The sequence below is a fragment of the Chamaea fasciata genome, unplaced genomic scaffold (assembly GCF_029207755.1).
Source record: "Chamaea fasciata isolate MVZ Bird 193981 ecotype frontalis unplaced genomic scaffold, bChaFas1.0.hap1 SCAF_9, whole genome shotgun sequence".
Classification (NCBI taxonomy): domain Eukaryota; kingdom Metazoa; phylum Chordata; class Aves; order Passeriformes; family Sylviidae; genus Chamaea; species Chamaea fasciata.
Genome location: NW_027094094.1, coordinates 29,214,329 through 29,233,080, shown reverse-complemented (window position 1 = coordinate 29,233,080; position 18,752 = coordinate 29,214,329). Strand labels below are relative to the sequence as shown.

The window sequence follows — 18,752 nt, the reverse complement described above, 5'->3', positions numbered from 1 at the left end:
TTCCTTGGTTCCATCAGGCAGCAAGGCCTGAGGAAAGATTTCAGTGTTTATTGTTGTTGTCCTTTGCACAATAGAAGGCAAACACTCCTCTGTGTCTGCTCCCTGACCTCCCTTAGAGGTGAGAGGTTCCTCCCTTCCTGGAGAAGCCTTTCTTTGATGCTGTATCTGCCCATCTCATACACACTGCATGTGGGGACAGCCTGTGGGTTTGTAGGGAGTAGGTGCATGTGACTAAATACATGAAGAAATTACTGGTGATACTTGGATGCTTTGGATGTGTCCATCTGAGTCTCGGGAGCTGTGTGTTTTCTTCAGCATGATGAAGCTCTTGGGGATGCTCTGCCAATCCATTCTGTGGCCCAGGCAAACACTCCTAGTGCTGTAATTTTACCTGCTGTAGGGGAGATGCCTCCTGCCAGGAAAGTGATGGGTGTTTTATAAAAGAGATGTTGGTCTGTTCCCTTCACCTGCTCCTGCCAGTGCCTGTTTGGTCATTGGGGCAGTCATTGAACGGGGTTTGCTCACTGGGGCAGTGACCACCTGAACCCACTGCTGCTGTCAGATGTGGGACAGGCCCAGGAGGCCCCCAGGATTCACCTGCTCCCAAAAACAGAGAGCTCTGGGGGAGCAGTCCCTGCACACAGATGGAGACAGCTGAGGCACGCCTCACGCCCTCCCCTCTGGGCCCTTGCAGGGGGCACTTTCTGAGGTGCTTTGCACAAGGCAGTGGTTGTGTTCTTCCAGCAGATCCAGGCTGACAACCCACAATCAAGCACAGCTGGTTCCTATACCAGTGAGGCTATTTATCTTTTATTTATCAGTGGGGCTATTTATCTCTTCCTCTGTGAGGCCTGGAGACTAAAATCACAGAATCCCAGAATATGCTGAGTTGGATGAGATCCACAAGGGTCGTCGAGTCCAACTCCTGGCCCTGCACAGCACCATCCCCAAGAGTCACACCATGTGCCCAGGAGTATTATCCAAATGCTTCTTGAGCTCTGTCAGGCTTGGTGTTGTGACCAGACCACTTCCCTGAAACAAGAAGCTTTTTAAATTAGAGCAGACACACAGATAATCCCACCTAGCCACAGGACATTAAGCCTCCAGTATTGATGTCTCACTTTGCCTCATTCATCTGGTCAGAAAGTCTTATGGGGCCAATTGAGATCACATAGCTCATAATTTTATAGCCAGAAATTATTAAAATAATAACAATAAAGTAATATTAATAAACCTTCACTTGCTTTAATGACAAATCTTTATGACTCTGACAATTCCACCAGCTTGCATATAACTCCCATAGCCTGAAATTCTTCTGTTTGAGTCCCATGCTCTTGTTCCACAATCCCAAGGGTAAAATCTGAAAATCTGACTTGAACTCCTCAATAGGTGAAAGTCTTTCTGGGCCCTTATAAGAGAATTCACTGAATAGAAAAATCTTTCCTTTGGAAGCCAATTTATTAAAATGGCAAAGTCAAGCACTGTCAAAATCATGGCAAATGCTTTGAGCCTGTCACCTTGAGAATATAGGGCCAGATGGTGAGAAACTTTCCTGCTGGTCAGGGAACTTTGTGAATGCTCAGTTACTTAGACCAGACTGGTTTGGGGGTGGTTTTTAAAGTATATTTTCTGTAAGAACTAAACTTGGATTACCTCTCATTTGTCATGGGCTAATGGCAGGTATCACCTAGAACAGGCCAGCTGCTTGAGGGTAATATCACGTCCCAGAATAATCTTTCCATTTGACCATGCCTTTAGTAAATCAAGGAAGCCTGTGAGCTTATTCCTTGTCGTGTGTTCCTCCTCATTCTTAGCAACTCACAGCTGTAATGCAGTGGCATGTTGGTTTTGGTTTGTTTGGTTGTTTTTTTTCCCCCCAGGAGACATGGAGTAACAGAATACTTTCAGTACAGGGCTTAAGATCCAGACAGCAGGACAATCCCTGTCCTAACACAAGGAATGACTGCAGAATAACTAGTGCTGGTTGTGGGCTGGCTACTGAACTGAAAACTGCCTGGGGTATTCCCTTAACATGCTCTGAGGCTGTTCAGAATTTGGGGGTTTGGTTTTGTTTATCCAGTTGCTGCTGAAGAAGCTCTCCTTCCTCTGGTATTTTAAAGGCATGTGTTGTGACCTGTCACTTGCTAGATTTGTTTGATGTGAAATTTGAGTCTGGCCATGGAGAAACACACTGCAGGAATGTGTTTATTTTGCTCTCTGCTGGAGGTAACACTAGTTTCCAGTTTTCTTGAAGTTTCAGTGGAGTGTTGTGTTGTATGTGTAATAATCACATTCAGGAGGAAAACTGGCATGTCAGATCTACAAATGGAAGGGCCAGAGCCTGTAATTTTGCTTTAGTTTCTCCCAGACAAACAGCCACATTCACACAAAACGCATTGGAGAAATGGTGCTAGAAACAGCAAAGTTCAAATTCCCAGCTATGTCCACCCTCCCTAGACAAGAAGGCTCATCCACTGAGCCTGTTGGTTTCATCAGCTGGGAGATACTCTCCATATTTCACAATACCAAATGGATTTTAAGGCCATTTACTCCTATCCTAAGAATGAAAGAAATCAAATCAAACGAGCAATGGAACCAAAGCAAAACCATTTTTTAATGCTGCTTGACTGCTGAGAGAGTGTCAAACACAATCATTTGCTTTGCAAATTCTCCCTGTTTAAAGCAACTGTTACATGTATGCAGAGTACTCCCAGTTCAAAGAACAATATAAAGGTGTTGAGAGCTAATTAAAAGAGTTGATACTTGTTCAAAGCTTAAAGGAGGGAAAACCTGGACAAGCACTGCTTTTTGTTATCTATAAACTTGTCTTTTTCTAAGTCACCGTTATTCTTAACTAAGAAAACATTACATGAAAAAATTATTTTACATAGATGAATAAAATGCTATGTATAATTTTTTCATTGCAGCAAACCATAATGTCAGAGTTATATCTTTTTATTCTTACTGACATGAGAGCAAACTAAACTCTACCTTATTTCTCTAGTTTTTTTTTCTTCAAGGGGACCAGTCTGGTTTTAATTATACATGGCAGTAAGCAAGCCATCCTGAACATGAGGTTTTAGCGTTCCTGGCTTATGGTCTGGGGTGCTGGAGACGTGCAGTAAGAGTTAAATCACAGAGCCAGTCCCTGGCTGGGGTTTCCAGGATTTGAACAATGTCACATGGGGACTCTCAGAGTTAAGTCAATGACAGATTCTGCTAAAGACTTTCTTTTTCTTTGTGCTCAATCTCTGTCTATAAAATTAATGTTACTTATGGAGATGGGCATGTTACGTGTGACTTTTACTTCTCTTTGACGATCACTCCAGTGTACAGCAGCTGCTTTAGTATTTTTCCCTACTTACCAGAACAAGTACTCTGACAGGTCTGCATGGCATAGGAGAGGGACACCTGCTGTGTATTTACATTTATTTATGGTCTTTTACTATGTGTAAAATGCAGTTTTACCTAGACTATATTATGAGCACTTGAATGAGAACTGGGAAATTATTAGTGTGTTTCTTCCTTTCCAAGAATAACTATCAAAGTACAGCTCTTGCACATTAGCACTTGCATTTCTGCCTCAAGCAGCTCGGTGGACAGAATTATTAGTGTAAACTTACGGTGGTTATTTAGCTGCACATCACTCTGGACATCGAGAGAAGAAAATCCTAATGCTTCCTATACCAGCACTGGGGTGAATTTTACCAGGCATGTGACTGTCTAATCCCATGGCTCTAAGAGCAGATGGAGTCATCCAGGAAGTATTTGACATAGTTCTGCTTTTAGCTTTTGCATTTAGGAGAACACGTATCAACAAGTAAAAATAAGACCTTATATTTGAAGTCAGTGTTGAGGACCAGATTCTCAACTGCTATAAATGTGACTCTATCATTATTATTATGATTACTATTATTTACCAGCAGAGAATCTGGTCAAGCTTAAGAAAAGTACTTTAAAAATGACAGACTGCAAAACAAAACCACAGGCACAATTTTGCACACACGTATCAAATCCAAAATGGAAAATCTGGAGATTAAGCATGCAGACCTCAAAAAATCCACTGCATGCTTAAAAAACTGGCCACTGTGGACAATTGACAGCAATTTGAGAGACTGATTATGAGCCTGTTGTAGTTTAACTATATTGACTGGCACTCCTGTGATACTTGCTTTATTAAGCATAGTGATTTTGATCATTAATTTCAGCATGAAACCGTTTTTACAGAGGCTTTTGTGCGTTAGCCTAAATGATTCTCCACTAAAGAGAGAAATCAGTATGTCAGTACGGTACTGGACATCTTTGAAGTTTGCAAAATTTAACTGCCCAGATGTTTCATGAAAGGCTTTCAATTCAGATATTATTTTCAGCCTGGCTGCCTACCAGAAAATAAATACCCTTCAATTTTTCATGGAGCCAGGAGAGTCTGAGGGAGTTTTTCTGCTCTTCCCTGCCCCCTGCCTGGCTGCCAGTACCGAGGTGCCAGAGTGACACCGCGTGGCCAAGAAAGAGGCAACACACACTTCAGGAATAACAAGAAAACGTTACTTTTATTCCAAGTACACATCAGGACTTTACATGTCTTGTTGCAGCTCTTCAGAAATAATCTTCGCTACAGTTCCATTTTTTTTTATTTTCATACATATATATCTTAAGCCTCAAATACTAAGAAAGAAAATAAAATTTATTTAATTACTGATCTAGGGAAAAGTACCAGATTTACACCATGAGATAAAAAAAAAAAAATCAGACTTTCCTGAAGTCTTTTAAATGTTATTTTACTATCCGTGATAATTTCTCTGACAACTTTTAAGAAATATTTTTTTCCTTATAGAAACACAAAATAATTTAAGCTTTCTTATCCATATGCCCATTTTACATGTTCTACACTATTGTGGTTCTTCTTTTTATCCTTTTGCCTGTCACCAAAGGATGCTGAGTAGCTTCCCAGGAATTCAGTAGTTTCAGTGTACCCCAGGAAGAGATACTGAGCTGGGTGAGGTTGTAACAGAAGCTGTAATTCCTCATCCTCAGATGATAGTTTTAGAATCAAAAAGGATCAAGACAAATCTGAGACAAGAGAGCCCCACCTCCTTTCTTGTAACCAGTGAGTTAAAGGATATTTCAGAAACATATCTGGATTGTGGGGAGAAAATTTGACAGGTCTCAGGCACATTTGTGATACAAAATGCTCAGAGCCCAAATCAAACACAGTTCAGCAAACAGCTGTGAAATATTTACACTCCTGTCCACCGCTTACATGGCAAAGGGTTGAAATGCAGCACAGACAGTCAAGGACTGGCTCACACTGAGTGAGTTCCGAGATAACACAGAAAGGTTGAGATCCTGTGGGGAGCCACCAAAGACAGCTCCCACCACGAGGGACACTAAGAGACAGCCTTTTCCCTGCCTGTCTTTACCTAGTTAAATCCCTGCTGATCTCCACAGGGCTCTGAAGGCCTGCCAGCCCCCCAGGAAGCTGTTCAGAGAACCCACAGGGGGAAAAGGACTGACCTCTCCTTTCATCCCCCCATGCCACTAATTGGGAGCATTTTAGAGCCCTCCCCTTCTATGAAAGAGTCAAGATAGGACCCCCTCAGGTGTGAGATCACCCTCCTCGTTGTCTTTAATGCCCTTTGGAAGCAAGACTTGCAGAGCTAGCCCTTGGCTAGGCTGGGGTATTCTTCCTCTAATCACTGTCAAGGGGAAAGGCCTTAAAGAAAGTCCATCTGTGGTGCCTCTTAAGGCGATAGGTGAGATAAGAGAGGAGAAAAATAGCACTGAAGGGTGGTTGGAAATGGCAGTGAGGGCTGTTAATGATACAGGCACAAAATCTCTCCTTTTTTACACAAAAAACCCCACCACCCTCTTCTGGAAGATCAACAATTGGCAGGAAAATTGATAGTTAATGTGTCTTGTGCAAAGAAAAGCAGTAGATGAAGAGCAAATGAAAACCAGGGGAGCCCTTTTATCCCCACGTGGGTTAGAAAGGGCCCATGGGCCTTGCTAAGCAAGTCCAAGCTGTCATGGGAAAAACACGTTCCTCAGGCCCAAGGATCCATGCTGGAAATTACCCAAATCCCTGATTTTGGCTCTCAGTCCAACACTTTGCCTTGCATTTGGCCAGGTATTCTGTGAGTTGAGTGCAGGCTTTCTTAAGAATTCAGTTGGTTGTCACTTAAAATAGTTGGGCAAAAAACTTTTTTTTTAAAAAAAAAAATCCCCTCCCAGCAGTGTAATCTAAACCCTTCAGAGGTCAGCAGAAAGGTTTTCACTGAATTCAAAGAACTGAATATAACTATTCCTGTAAAGCCACTAATTATTCCCCAGGGAATCATGCCTGTCACTTTAGCAATTTGGAGAGAGCAGCTCTCCCCTCCAATTCTTCCATTAAAGGCAGCCAGCCACCTGTACTGGAGATGCATGTTTGAGATCACTCAATTTATCTGTTAGCAGCAGCATCAATAGCCTGCTATTGATTCAAACACAACAAGAATATATTGAAATAGCCAGGCTGAAGTAAAATATGCCCAACAACAGAGGAGAACACCCAGTACCCCGCTGACATTTACACACGAGGAGACAATGCTTTATACAGGAATACTGTGGGAACGAAATCAAAAGCCATTACCTGGAATGAGCCATTGATGCAGCAGATGTAAACCAGAGCAGCTGGTGGTCAAAGCAATGGGAAATTCTTAGATTACTCCATAAATTGATGCAGCTTGTCAGAAAATAAGGCAAGGAGCTTGGTGGAGAATAAATAGTCAGGCTTAATGAAAGCAGGGCCCGTATATCAGTGTTTCCTTATTTCCACCCAGTCTTTACAAACCCAATATAAAATAAAATCAAACAGAGCCAGTGGTAGTGCTGTGCCTTTGTGCAGGTCTGTGGGCAAGAAGGAAAGAGTGCTGTTCAGAAGTAACCCCAGATACCAACATGGGAACACTGGTAAGTTCCCAGTCGTTTGCTGCTTTAAGTGTAGCAAATGCAATTGGACTGAATAGGTGTCTTCTTTCTGACTCCAGCAGGTACATTTCCCACCCCCTCTGCACCAATGTAAAACCTTCACCAACCCCACACTTCAGCAGCCCGCTAGCACTTGGTAACTTAAAAAAAAAAAAAACCCAAACCACTGCCAAACCCCAGTTTGATCCTGTGTAAAACCCTATTATTTTATACACAAAGCTTTTTCACCTCCATTACTTTTTAATGGTATGGAGGACAAGCAAGTGAAGTCAAAGACCAAGTTAAGTTTATCATTTTCAGCTAGGGTTTACTTGTGCTGTAGTAGAAAACATGATACTGAGCAGCCATAGTACCAGAGGCAATACTGATGCAACATTACATTATAGAACTTCATTTTTGAGAGGAGCACTTTGCTTTTAAATAAAGTAATTTCATCCCCAATTCTTACAACATTCAGAAGAAAGCTGCTGCAATAGGCATCAGTAAATAGGTCTGCTGATTACTACCCACAGTGGGTTAAATCCCCAAAGTGCAGGGCATGCCAAGTTCTGACTGGAATAAAATTGGGTTTTAGGTGGTCAAAGCTTGAACACCACTACCCTTCCACACGCTAGGTGCAAGCAGCAGGGCAGTTACCAAGAGCAGATGATGTTATTTTCCACAAGGGAAGTGATTTTCCTCACTGATAACTTTGCCCCATTGATAACAGTGGAGCCGTGACAGTGAGTCAGGTGTCTCAGTGTGATATCTCACCTGAGGCACAGATGGACAGTATCATGTTCCCCTGCTTTACCAGGAGCACTATAATGGCTCTTTCAGAGCTAGAGTGATGTCACAGCAGCTGTTACAGTGCCTGGCTAAAGAAAGATTGCAGGTTTGGAATAAGTTATTGTTTGAAAACCTCTCTGGAAATTTTAGTACTTAAAAATGTTAGTTAAGATAGGCTAAAGCCTATCACATTAAACTGAGACAGACACCAGTTACTTACAAAACAAAAACAAGGCTTTACCAGTATTGCAAGCAACAAAATATTGTTTGCCCAGCTGAAGCCTTTTCCACACACAGAACCTAGTCTATGCACTAGCTTCTGATTTTTAATGCAGCTACTGGCAGGTTCCCCCTCCTCTCCACCAAGGTAACCAATTAAGCAGCAGCAATTACAAATCTCTTGGCCTGTACAGCCTGTATCAAGTGACTACATGCAAATGGAGACAAATTAGGTCTTTACTTTGTCTTGAAATTGCATCCTTTCACTGGTGTTAACAGAAAGGAGTCAGCCATCACAATCTTCTCCCCCATTGCCTTCAATGAAGTAACTTACCTGTATGATTTCAAAAAACCTCTCGGCCTCGGCGCTCTGCTATCAAATGATTCCATTAAGCCAAGTCTCCAATATTTCTGGAGATTGAGAAGCACTTTGCAGGGAACAGTGGTAACACCCCAAGTGGCATTTATCTCTCACCATGCTGCTAGTTAACAAAAGCTAGGTCTAACACTTTCAGCTACTCATGGACACAATAAATATCTGATGAACTGGAAGGATGTCATAATCTCCACTGCTTTTAGTGTCCAGATTTTAGTGTAGGACAGGGCTCCTGCAAACCTGTTTATAGAGTCCATATCAGCACTTTCACACACCTGATTCAGAAATCTAAGTACTTTCAATACTATTCCCCCCTGAGCTGCGAGCCTTGGCCCCAGCCAGCAAGGAAAGGAGCACCACAGTGCCCAGAGCCAGTAAAACTTAGACCAGATGTACACCCATCCCTACTGCTGTGTCTGAAGGCCAAAAATGGAGGTAGCAATTGGGAACTACCACACTAGCTGTTATTAGTACACATTTGAATTTTATTTCAACTTTTGACAACATTCTCACCTGTCAGTTAAATGCCAGGGAGCTTTAAAAAGCTTCTGCTTTAATTATGGTAAAGTCTGTAGCCATGTGGCAGCTCAGTTTATGATTACAGTTCCTAGGAATTCACATGCCAACATCTTGGTAAACTCTTGGGCCTCCAAGATAAAAACATAGAGCAAGCAACTTTTCTCAAATAATGATTTGCAGCTACCTTCAAAAACTTAAAATTAGTTTGGCAATCTACACTTTTGTAAGTTGCTGTTCCTCAGCATATCTCACAGTTGATGTCCTTTGGCACATCAATTGCCATGCTCAAGTAAAATTCTAAGTGACTTGACACTGAAACATCTCAAACTTGAGAATTTCCTGTCATACCAGGAACAACCACTTAGAAGTTTGGGTTAGCAGCTTTTTTAGCCAAATGGTGCTTTTCCAGCACATTCCAAAGAAAACAAGAGTCCTTCCGTAGAGCAGCCATGGCCTGGAAATAAGTTCAGTCCTTCACTGGGGTTAAAGCTTTATTTATAGAAAGTGACTGCATTAATTGCAGCAATATTTGCATTGTATTGGAACTCAGCACTAACAGGTTAATATTTACATTTGGATAACAAACCAAAACAAACTGAACACAGCCAATCTTAAGAGCAAAAAGACAGACATACAAATTACAGACTTGAGAGTAAAAGTAATCACAATTATTTCACTCTGGATGATTTAGTCCAAAGGACTATTTCTTAATCAGATTAGCAGGAAGAGTGGATTTGTCCAAGTCATCAAAATATGGATGGTTCAAGGCCATTTTGCCAGAAATCCTTTTAGCAGGATCATAAATTAACATTTTCTGGAAGAAAAAAGAAACACATTTACTTCCTCATGAAATGTGAACTAAAATCATGTTAAATAGATATTTAACCATAATAACAATAATAATAATAATAATAAAGTAACTATAAAGACATTTCCCCCCTCTGTTCTGTACTCTCCTAGTTGGAAAGGTTATTTCCCCTACAAGTCAGTAGTAGTGCATAACATCTCAGAAAATGAAGAACCCCATTTACCCCCCGGGGCAATAACCAAGCCCTTGCCTGTGCCTGGGTACCACATCCACTGAACTAAATCAACAACCAGGCACCAAGCCCCAATTATACTCTCAGCTTCTTACTGAGGGAAATTAATAAGCTTTAGGCTGTTAAAGCCCTAAATGTTTACAAGGACAAGTGGTCTTTACACTTGTTTTGTTACTGACACTGAATAAGGTGATGTCAAATTGCTTCTGCTCAGGTTGGTGACTTTATAATTAAAATAGGAGAACGCTCACTCAGTTTCAAATCCAAATTGGAAAGTAGAGGACAAACAGGCAGAATTGAAGAAAACAGTTAAAACTTGCATCTCTTTGCAAGAAAATACTTCAATTGGATACCTCAATAAAGGTGATGAGAGCAAAAATAGGGAGTCTCATGGCCATTAAAATAACCCCCAGAAGTTTCTAAAACAGGAGGAAATTGTTTTTCTAGCCATTAAAAAAGTATCTATAGCTTATATCATACAAGGGGTCAAAAAAGGAATGAAGCAATCAGCACTTTTGTACTAGACCCAAAACAAGCAAAGTCTTTTTACTTCTCCATACTTAAGGACAGACCATTTCAAATTCCAGTAATCAGGATTCCACCAGCTGCCTCTGCCCTGTCTGCACAAATCTGTCTTCCAGAACAAAACTTAACCAGTATTGCTGTGCCCAGTCTTGACATTTAACAATCTCTACGCTTCTTTCTACAGGGAGTCTTCCAAGTCAATTTAAACCACTGAATTTGCATTTATATTCTCTGAACTCCTGCCAAATGCAATGCTGCCTCTAGATTTAACCTGGCATGTCCAATTGTACCTTGTGGCAGGTTCCCATTACCTGGACCCAGAACAATGTCTTACAGTTAATTCTGGTATCAAAGGTTCTCTCAAAATTGACTCAAAAAGGGAAATTTCTCTGAAAAAGGGATGCTGTGACACTGAGACTACAGCACCACAACTGATAGAGTAAGTGAAAAACTTCTCTGAGCAGTCTGGAACATTAGTTTTTCCTGGCACCAACTGTCCTGATAATTCAAAGTTTTTGAGGACAGCCATTCAATGCTTTGAAATGCTGGCCATAGAAGTCATTTAGCTTATGAAGGTCTCAAACTCACAACCTCACTAATGCAATTTGAATTACACATTTTTGCATTAAGACATTTTCAAAGAAAGCTCCTTTACATACAGATGCCATCTGCAATATTCTATATAAAAAATTCAACATTAAAATATTTTCATTGACATATCTGAGCTTGTGCTCTTAGAAGGAACTATTCAGTTTGTTGTCTTTAAAGTTATATTATTGGTTTAAAAGGCTTAAAAGTGCCATGGGAAACTTAAAGGGATTCCAGTCAGGAATACCACTGTCACCAGACACTAACAGGAAGCTAAAATGTCACTACTGATTAGGGCAGAATTGTACAAGTCTTTAGAGAATTTAATATGCTTTGAGACTAGAATTATGTTAACACCATGAAGAACTAGTACTTTTTTTGGCCTTAATTAGCAGCAGCCCCAGCCATTGGCTCCGCACTGTGAAGCCCCACCTAAGCTGAGATGAGCCCTTGGCAGGTCCTTTTCATACAGCTGTTTCTACAAGATTCTCCTGCCAGTTCCACTGATTTTTAGCTTGTAAATACAGTCAGCAACAATTCTATTTCAAACTGATTTAATAAAGATGCTGTCATGGGTCTTATCTCTGTAAGACAACTGTGCTGCAAGGTTGAGAGCTATCCAGGACAGCTACATGTTCAGCCTGTCAGTGTGACCTGGGGCTCTGCCCCTCAAGAAAAACTGTGAGAAATTGTGATCATTTGAGCTTTTTGGGTAACACTGCTTCATCCAGAGCATTCTGCCATTTTACCAGTATGGGTAGTGAACTGCTTTGTGACTGCATTCAGCCATGAGCCAGGTGCACGGCTACTGCTGTGCAAGGGGGCTCTGAAGTGTCAGCTTGTCCTGAGACACACAGAGCACCCAACCCACACCCTGAAGTGTAGGTCTGCACTGTACAAATGCAGCTTTAGAACAGCCAAAGGACAACCAAGGTAAGTTTTATACCTGCGGACATCGAAGATTGACCTAAATTAGCCCACAGTGGCAGCACATGAGCTGGAAGAGCACTAAATAGAAAAGACTGATGAAGAGATTGCCAATTAAAAGCCTGGTGTGGTTGTTTAACTGCCTGGCCACAGAACTAAAAGAAACTCACACTAGAAACAAAAGATACCAATTAAAAGTTAATCAACCACAGCCAAAAACATTTAAAATTTAAGGGCAGTTGAGACAGACACTACAGACAGACTTGAACTAAATTTCTTGTGTCAGCTAATCAATATATTCAGCTGTTTCTATCCATGTTTATTAAAACCACCTTAAAATTTTAACCAAGATGAGCCCACCGGGATTAATCCACATGCTACCACAAGATAAACATTTCCAACTACCTTGGCAGTCATACAGCCACATCACAATTGGTGCTGGCAGCAGAAAGGTGACAGCTACTTGGGCAGAAGCCTTCACTTAAAAGCTCTTTGTAAAGACTCATCCTCACTTTCAAGTTGTACCTGCCTTCTTATTATAAAAAAGCTGTGTGAAAAATAGTCTGGTATTACTTGTGAAAGGAGCGAATGCCACACACAGCGCCACTTCTACAAGAAGGAAGGCTCATACCACTGCTGATAGCTTGAAGATCTCCATATTTTCCTTCTAGCCATGACTGATTAGTGCAGCTTTGTGTATTCTGGAGCATTTCAAACAGCCCACTCAGTTTCTCAATCAGCAGTTTAGGACAGACTACTTACAGCCAGCAGATCAAGTCCATCTTTATCCAAGTTCTTGACATGTGTTTCAAGGCTGACAGGTTTCCATTTTGGGAAAGTGTTTTTATAGTCTTGCAGGGATTCCACCTCAGGCCATACCTCGTTGTTGGGGGTCCCTAAAGCTCTGTGCAAGCATAAGCAAAATATTGAGTAGTTTAGTCTGAAATCTGTTACGTGCTATTACACTTTTAATTACACACAACTGTTGTGTGGTGGCACCCAGGTAGCAAGGAAAGGTTCAGCCTTACATACCTGAAGATTCTGAAGATCTGGTCAATCTCTGAATCCCCATGGAAAAGTGGCTTTTTAGTTGCCAACTCAGCAAATATGGTTCCTATGCTCCAGATATCTACAGGAGTAGAGTAACGAGCAGATCCCAGCAGCACCTCTGGAGACCTGTACCACAGTGTCACTACCTGTGGAACAAGCCAAGGTTAACTTTGTGGAATTGGGCCCTTTAATTGACACAAGAACAACGGATCACTTGTTTTTAAGCAGCGTTCACAGTTTTTGCTAAAAACAGCCAGTACTAGAAGTTTTAGTGGAAGTGTAATACTAGTTTCAAACTTCATTTGTAGACAAACCAACTCCACTGCAGAAGCTTCTACTTCAAGAAAAGCACCTGCCTGCACAGCTTCCCTAAGAGCAGGAATCCTTTGGCACCCAGCCAACAAACCCCCTCAAACCACAGTGCTCTGCGAAGCAAAAATGCCTTTATGAGACAGTGAGCAGCAAGTTTGAGTCCATCTGACTCACTGTGAGTGAGATTCATTAAATGCTTTGGAACCTTAGTCAAAGAGGTGGAAAACTGTTTTGGAAAACAAAACTATTTCATGGTTTTGTTAGCTTATGGCTTGAAAACACTGATTCTTTTTAGCTGTTTCAGAATCAGTTCTTAGCAGGAAGCAAGCACACACTATCCAAACCACCAGAAGGATTTCCCAACTCACCTCATGAGTGTAGACCCGCACTGGAATCCCAAAGGCTCGGGCCAATCCGAAGTCTGCCAGTTTAATCACCCCCTTGTCATCTATCAGGAGATTCTGAGGTTTCAAGTCTCTGTGCAGAACTCTTCTTGAGTGGCAGAAGACAATACCTTGCAAAATCTGGTACAGATAACTCTAGAAAGGATGAGGTGGGAGGAAAGAAAGGAAGGAGTTGCCTTTAATACATGTCAGTGTCCTGCAACACAAAGGTGTTCCCTTCATTAGCTCTCCCCACAGCAGCAGGAAATGGAGATCCAAGGCATTGCAGATATTGAGTTAATATCAATCAAAAAGCTACACAAATTAATTCTGAACATTAGTTTAAGGCAGTTTAATCTCAGTAATTAAAAGATTTTCAAGTGGCAATTGAAAGCAAAACTCACATTCATCTTATTATCTACAGCTGCTTATTTAACCTTTCATTTCTCCTCAAGGAGTTAATTATACTGAAAATAAGAGCTGCTTATGGCTTAGTAGGTCATCTTTAAATTAAATTTCCTCTTAGGTTAAGAAATTGTCCTCATTACCTTAACACGTGAACGCTCCAAATACTGGCCAGATGGAATACTATCCAAATATTTCTTGAGATCCATGGAAAGGAATTCAAAGACAAGGTACAGTCTTGAATCCTGCATGAGAACATCCTGAAGACTAAAAATTGAGTGTACAATTACTTCCACTGCAAAATGCATGAACTCACATTTCCTCTCTCAACAGGGATACAAGCTGATATTTCCAGGTTCCTAATATGGAAGTCTTAAAAGTCTTCAAACAACAGACCTAGTGAGTTATACTGTCATCTGGAAAATCAAGTGTATCTGAAATAGCATCAAACTGAAATAAAAGCCTATATGCTTCCTCTTAAAGTTATATTCTCTCAAATCAGACACAGGAGTCTGAAGAAAAAATACTGTTACTGTTAAAAAAACCCCACCTGTGGATGTTGGTGCCTAGCTTCTCTGAAGCTGGCCTGTTACAGCAGAGCTTGAATTACTAGGAGGGTTTAAGCAAATATTTAATAGGAATCTAATAGACACAGCAGGATTTGCATACATTTTTAAGAATCTTCTTCATCCTTAGAGTGTAGGGGTTCCTAATCCCAAGCATGCATACATTGAGACATTACCTGGCTGGAACTTGGCCAGTTTTAAGGCACATTAAAGATCAGGTATTTTGCTGCATCAAAGAGCAAGCAAATGTGTTGCAGGGAAGACTATAGCTGCAATCATTTTTACATGTCAAGTAGTCACTGATGGAAGAAGCTTCACTCCTAGCTCAGGTGTGCCAGCTATGACAGCATCAAAACACATCCAGATTCCTGCTACAGAACAGCAGGGAGGAACATCAGAACACTTAAGTCAAGTGGTCTATTTGAAGGTGGTATATGAACTTCTGAGCCTGCCTGAAGTAACAGCTTCAGCCAGTTTTCATGAGGTATGCTGCCGCCATTCTCACAATAACCTCTCTGAAAAGAATTTACAGAAATTTCTAAATTAAAAAAAAATAATTGATAGATTCCTAGAACAAAAAGAAGCAGCATGAAGGCTTAATTGGAAAACTGGCATAAATATGGAATTTTAACTATTTGCTGCAAAGCAGACACTGTGTTAAGCAGAGAGGTCCTCACCTCACTAGATGAATGGCAAAATAACTTATCATCTGATGGGACCTAGTGCCCTTCCAAGAGTTTAGCTAAATACCAGTATATGCATACCAGACTATATTGGGATGATTCAGCTCTTTTAATAAAGAAATTTCTCGGATAGCAGTACTTGGAACACCTTCCTCCTCACTTTCTAGACGTATTTTCTTCATTGCAACCACTTGGCCTGTGGTTTTGTGACGACCTTTATACACAACACCATAGGTACCTGAACAAAAAGACAGTGAAACAAATATAGGAAGTACCAGCTTCAGGTACAAATAAGTTATTGCAAACACGAGCTGCTAACGCAGGAAAAGTCCTTACAAATGGAGCATTGGTTTAAATGACAAACTACTACTCAGCTGTGGAGTTAACCTGAGCAATATTTTTGTTTGTTTAAAGCATGCCACCCATGAAGCGTAGCATTTGTTAGGACAGGATACTTAGAAGCCTAAGTGTGAAAGGTGAATATTTGGAAGATGTAGTTATAAAATCAGATACTATTTGAGTTTCAAGTTGACTAACTTTCAGGCAAGATCATTATAAAGGATTATGATTTCACCATTGATGCATCATATTAAAATGCTAAAGGTTTAGCTGCAAATGGAAGTACTGTTCCTTCTGCAGCCTGAGATCCAGCCATCCATGGGTGTGAGCTGTAGAAATACCTCTGGCCCAATCCTCAGTGCAGGAGAGAGGCTAGTGCTGTGAGTCTCAGCAGAAGCTGAAATTGGAACCAATAGTAAATCTCAAATCAATTCAATTTAATAATCAGTGTTCACAGAAAGAGAACCTTCAAACCAAGACAGGGTAAGTCTTCTCTTTTTACCCTTCTTGAAACATTAATCCCTCACACGAAGCCCAAACCAGTTTATTTCAGAAAGATTCACACACAAGGCTTTGATTACAAAGCTTTGCTGCAAGATCCAAGCACATCTTTTGCTATTGCCTCAGTGTGCAATCTCAGAGCAACGTACTTCAAATTTTCAAGCCTACAGAAGGCTAGAGCCTTGTGAAATGTTTGATAAAGGACACTGACTTCTACAGTTAACACAGGCTGGATTTCCAGTAACAGGGAGTTGTGACTAACATCTGCATTGGAGCCATCTTCTTAGTGCCTCAATGTAAAGTAATGGTTAAAAATTCACTTCTGCACAGAGCTTTGCCATCTGGCTTTCCCTTGACACCTGCACTGCCTGTATATAACCAGAGCAGAACAACCCAGAAAATACTACTCCCTACCAGCAGCTCCAAGCAAAACAACACATTGCACAACTTCAGGGGAAACTGCTAAGTTCATACTCAGAGAAATGGGGGAGCTTCCTAAACTGTAAGATGGTTTCAGGACTCAAAATGTATTTTTTCTCCCTTTTGGAGGGATGTTATACCATCAGCCATCAAAACGAGGGCAGACACCTCTCAACACTGGTCAGTTGTTTTAAAAAGACCATGCCACTTTCAAAAAAAAGGGGCAGGCTGAAAGCTTTTACAGATATAGATAACTACCACAGTAATTAAGCCACAGGCTTATTTAGTCACTTGGTTGAATCACAGTGACTGCTGCAACAGGCAGAGTGCACCGAGCTTCTGGGACACTTCATAGCTCAAACCGGAGCATTTAAAAGCTCACTGTTCCCCATACTTACCCTCCCCAATCTTCTCTATTTTTGTGTAATCATCCATTGCTGTGGTTATCCCTGAAATGGACAGGAAAAAAAGAAACAGAAAATGAGGGTGAACAGTTGCTACCCTGAACAGAGACAAGTCACTGAACCTATGCCAAGTCGTAAGAAGCGAGTTGTGTCTCACATAATTAGGATGTAACGTGAAACACTTCAATGTTCTCATCAACAAAAACACAGAACACGTTTATTCAGAATTCCAGCTAGAAAAACTACATCCCCAAAGTACGAGTGGGCAATGATTCCAAGGAGAGAAAAAAAAAATCTTTGAAGAAAGTTCCTCCAAGGAACTGAAGAAAGGACACCCTACTCATCTTTCTTACCTAACTAACTCACTCAAGAGGAGCGAACTAGAAACGGATAGGAAAGTAAAACTCCGGGAAGCGGGTGCTAGCCGCGGCAGGGAACCCCGGCCCGGGGTGTCACTGGGCGAGCGCCGGGCACAGCTCGCCGAGGCAGCGGCCGGGGCTGCCGCTCCACACCTCCCCCGCTGCTCCGGACCAGCACCGGCTCCGGGGGGTCACGGGCACCGGGCAGATGCGAGTTACCTTCGGCTCCGGGAGGCTGCCGGCTCCGGCCAGGGCGGGCAGCGCCCGCTCGCCGCGCAGGCCCCTCTCGGAGCGGCCCAGCCCCTGCCCCGCTCCCGCCGGCCCGAGGCGCTCCCCCGCCCGCCGCCCGGCTCTCCGGGGCGCTCCCTACCGCAGACCGGGCCGGGAGCGGGCCGTCCCCCCGGGCCGGGAGCGCGCACCCCTCTCCCCCGGCTGCCCCTCTCGCGGCCGCGCGCACCAACGGCCCCGCCGCGCGCCCCTCACCTGCGGAGCCGCTGCGCGCGCGCGCCGCACGAGCCGCCGCCGCCGCCACACAGGCACGTCCGCAGCGCCGCGCGAGCTGGAGGCGGGGCCGCCGCGCATTCGAACCGGCCGCCCGCCGCGCTCCGCCAATGGCGCCGCGCCGGGCCCGTTCAAAGCGGCCAATCAGAGCGCTCCGCGCCAAAGCGAGGCCCAAAGGGCGGCTTTCGGCTCCGCGAGGGGGAGCATACAGAAAGGGCTGTACGGCCGGGCGCGGCAAGCTGAGGATGCGGTGGGCATCCCCTTGGTTCGCGGATCGCGCGAGTCGAGGCAGGCTGGCAGGGCGGGTGGGTCGTTCCGCGTAGCCCAGAGCCGGTGACGCCGGGGCGCTGGGACGGCGGCACTGGGCGGAACGGTCACGATCCCAGAATCGCACCGTGGGTCACCCGGTCCCACCTCGCTGCTCATGCAGGGCTGTCCCAGAGCAGATGGCACAGGATCGCGTCCGGACGGTTCTGGAATATCTCCAGGGAGCGAGACTCCACACCCTCTCTGCTCAATCTCTCCCACTGCTCTGTCACCGCACAGTAAAGCTCTTCCTCGTGTTCTGGTGGAACTCCTGGGCGTTCGTTCGTGCCCATTCCTCTTGTGCCATCGCTGGTCCCAAGGAGCAACGCCTGGTCCCTGCTCTGAGCCCTCCCTTAGACAGGGGTGATGTTCCCTCTCTATCTCTGCTCCAGGCGGAACAGCCCTGGCTCCTTCAGCCTTTCCTCCTTGGAGTGACGCTCTAATTGCTTGATCAACTTTATATCTCTTCACTGGACGCTGGGTACCACTGGAATAGCGCTTTGGGCTGTTGGTTTGGGGAGTATAATTGTGTTGGGACCAGGCTAGGCGTTGGCCGCAGCTTCTCTTTTTAATCAGGTCGGTTAGATTTGGA

At 43.1% G+C, this 18,752-nt stretch overlaps 1 protein-coding gene across 1 annotated transcript; it reads right to left on the bottom strand.

Annotated features, from left to right (window-relative positions):
* Nucleotides 1-9,329: 9,329 nt before the first annotated feature.
* Nucleotides 9,330-17,917, bottom strand: CDK1 (cyclin dependent kinase 1). Its single transcript, XM_066191671.1, has 8 exons — nucleotides 17,837-17,917; nucleotides 16,989-17,039; nucleotides 15,412-15,568; nucleotides 14,225-14,348; nucleotides 13,662-13,832; nucleotides 12,964-13,127; nucleotides 12,694-12,835; nucleotides 9,330-9,665 (listed from the first exon to the last, which is right to left on the bottom strand). Exons 2-8 carry the CDS (start codon nucleotides 17,023-17,025, stop codon nucleotides 9,552-9,554), a joined length of 909 nt encoding a protein of 302 aa, XP_066047768.1. The 5' UTR covers nucleotides 17,026-17,039; nucleotides 17,837-17,917; the 3' UTR covers nucleotides 9,330-9,551.
* Between the last annotated feature and the right edge of the window lie 835 nt (nucleotides 17,918-18,752).

Bases quoted from the DNA above. Each gene is read 5' to 3' on its own strand.
- CDK1 (XM_066191671.1), bottom strand. From the start codon at position 17,025: ATGGATGATTACACAAAAATAGAGAAGATTGGGGAGG. The intron at 15,569-16,988 runs GTAAGTATGGGG...CTTTTTGTTCAG, and splicing joins AATAGAGAAGATTGGGGAGG to GTACCTATGGTGTTGTGTAT. The intron at 13,833-14,224 runs GTAATGAGGACA...CATCCTTTCTAG, and splicing joins TGGAGCGTTCACGTGTTAAG to AGTTATCTGTACCAGATTTT.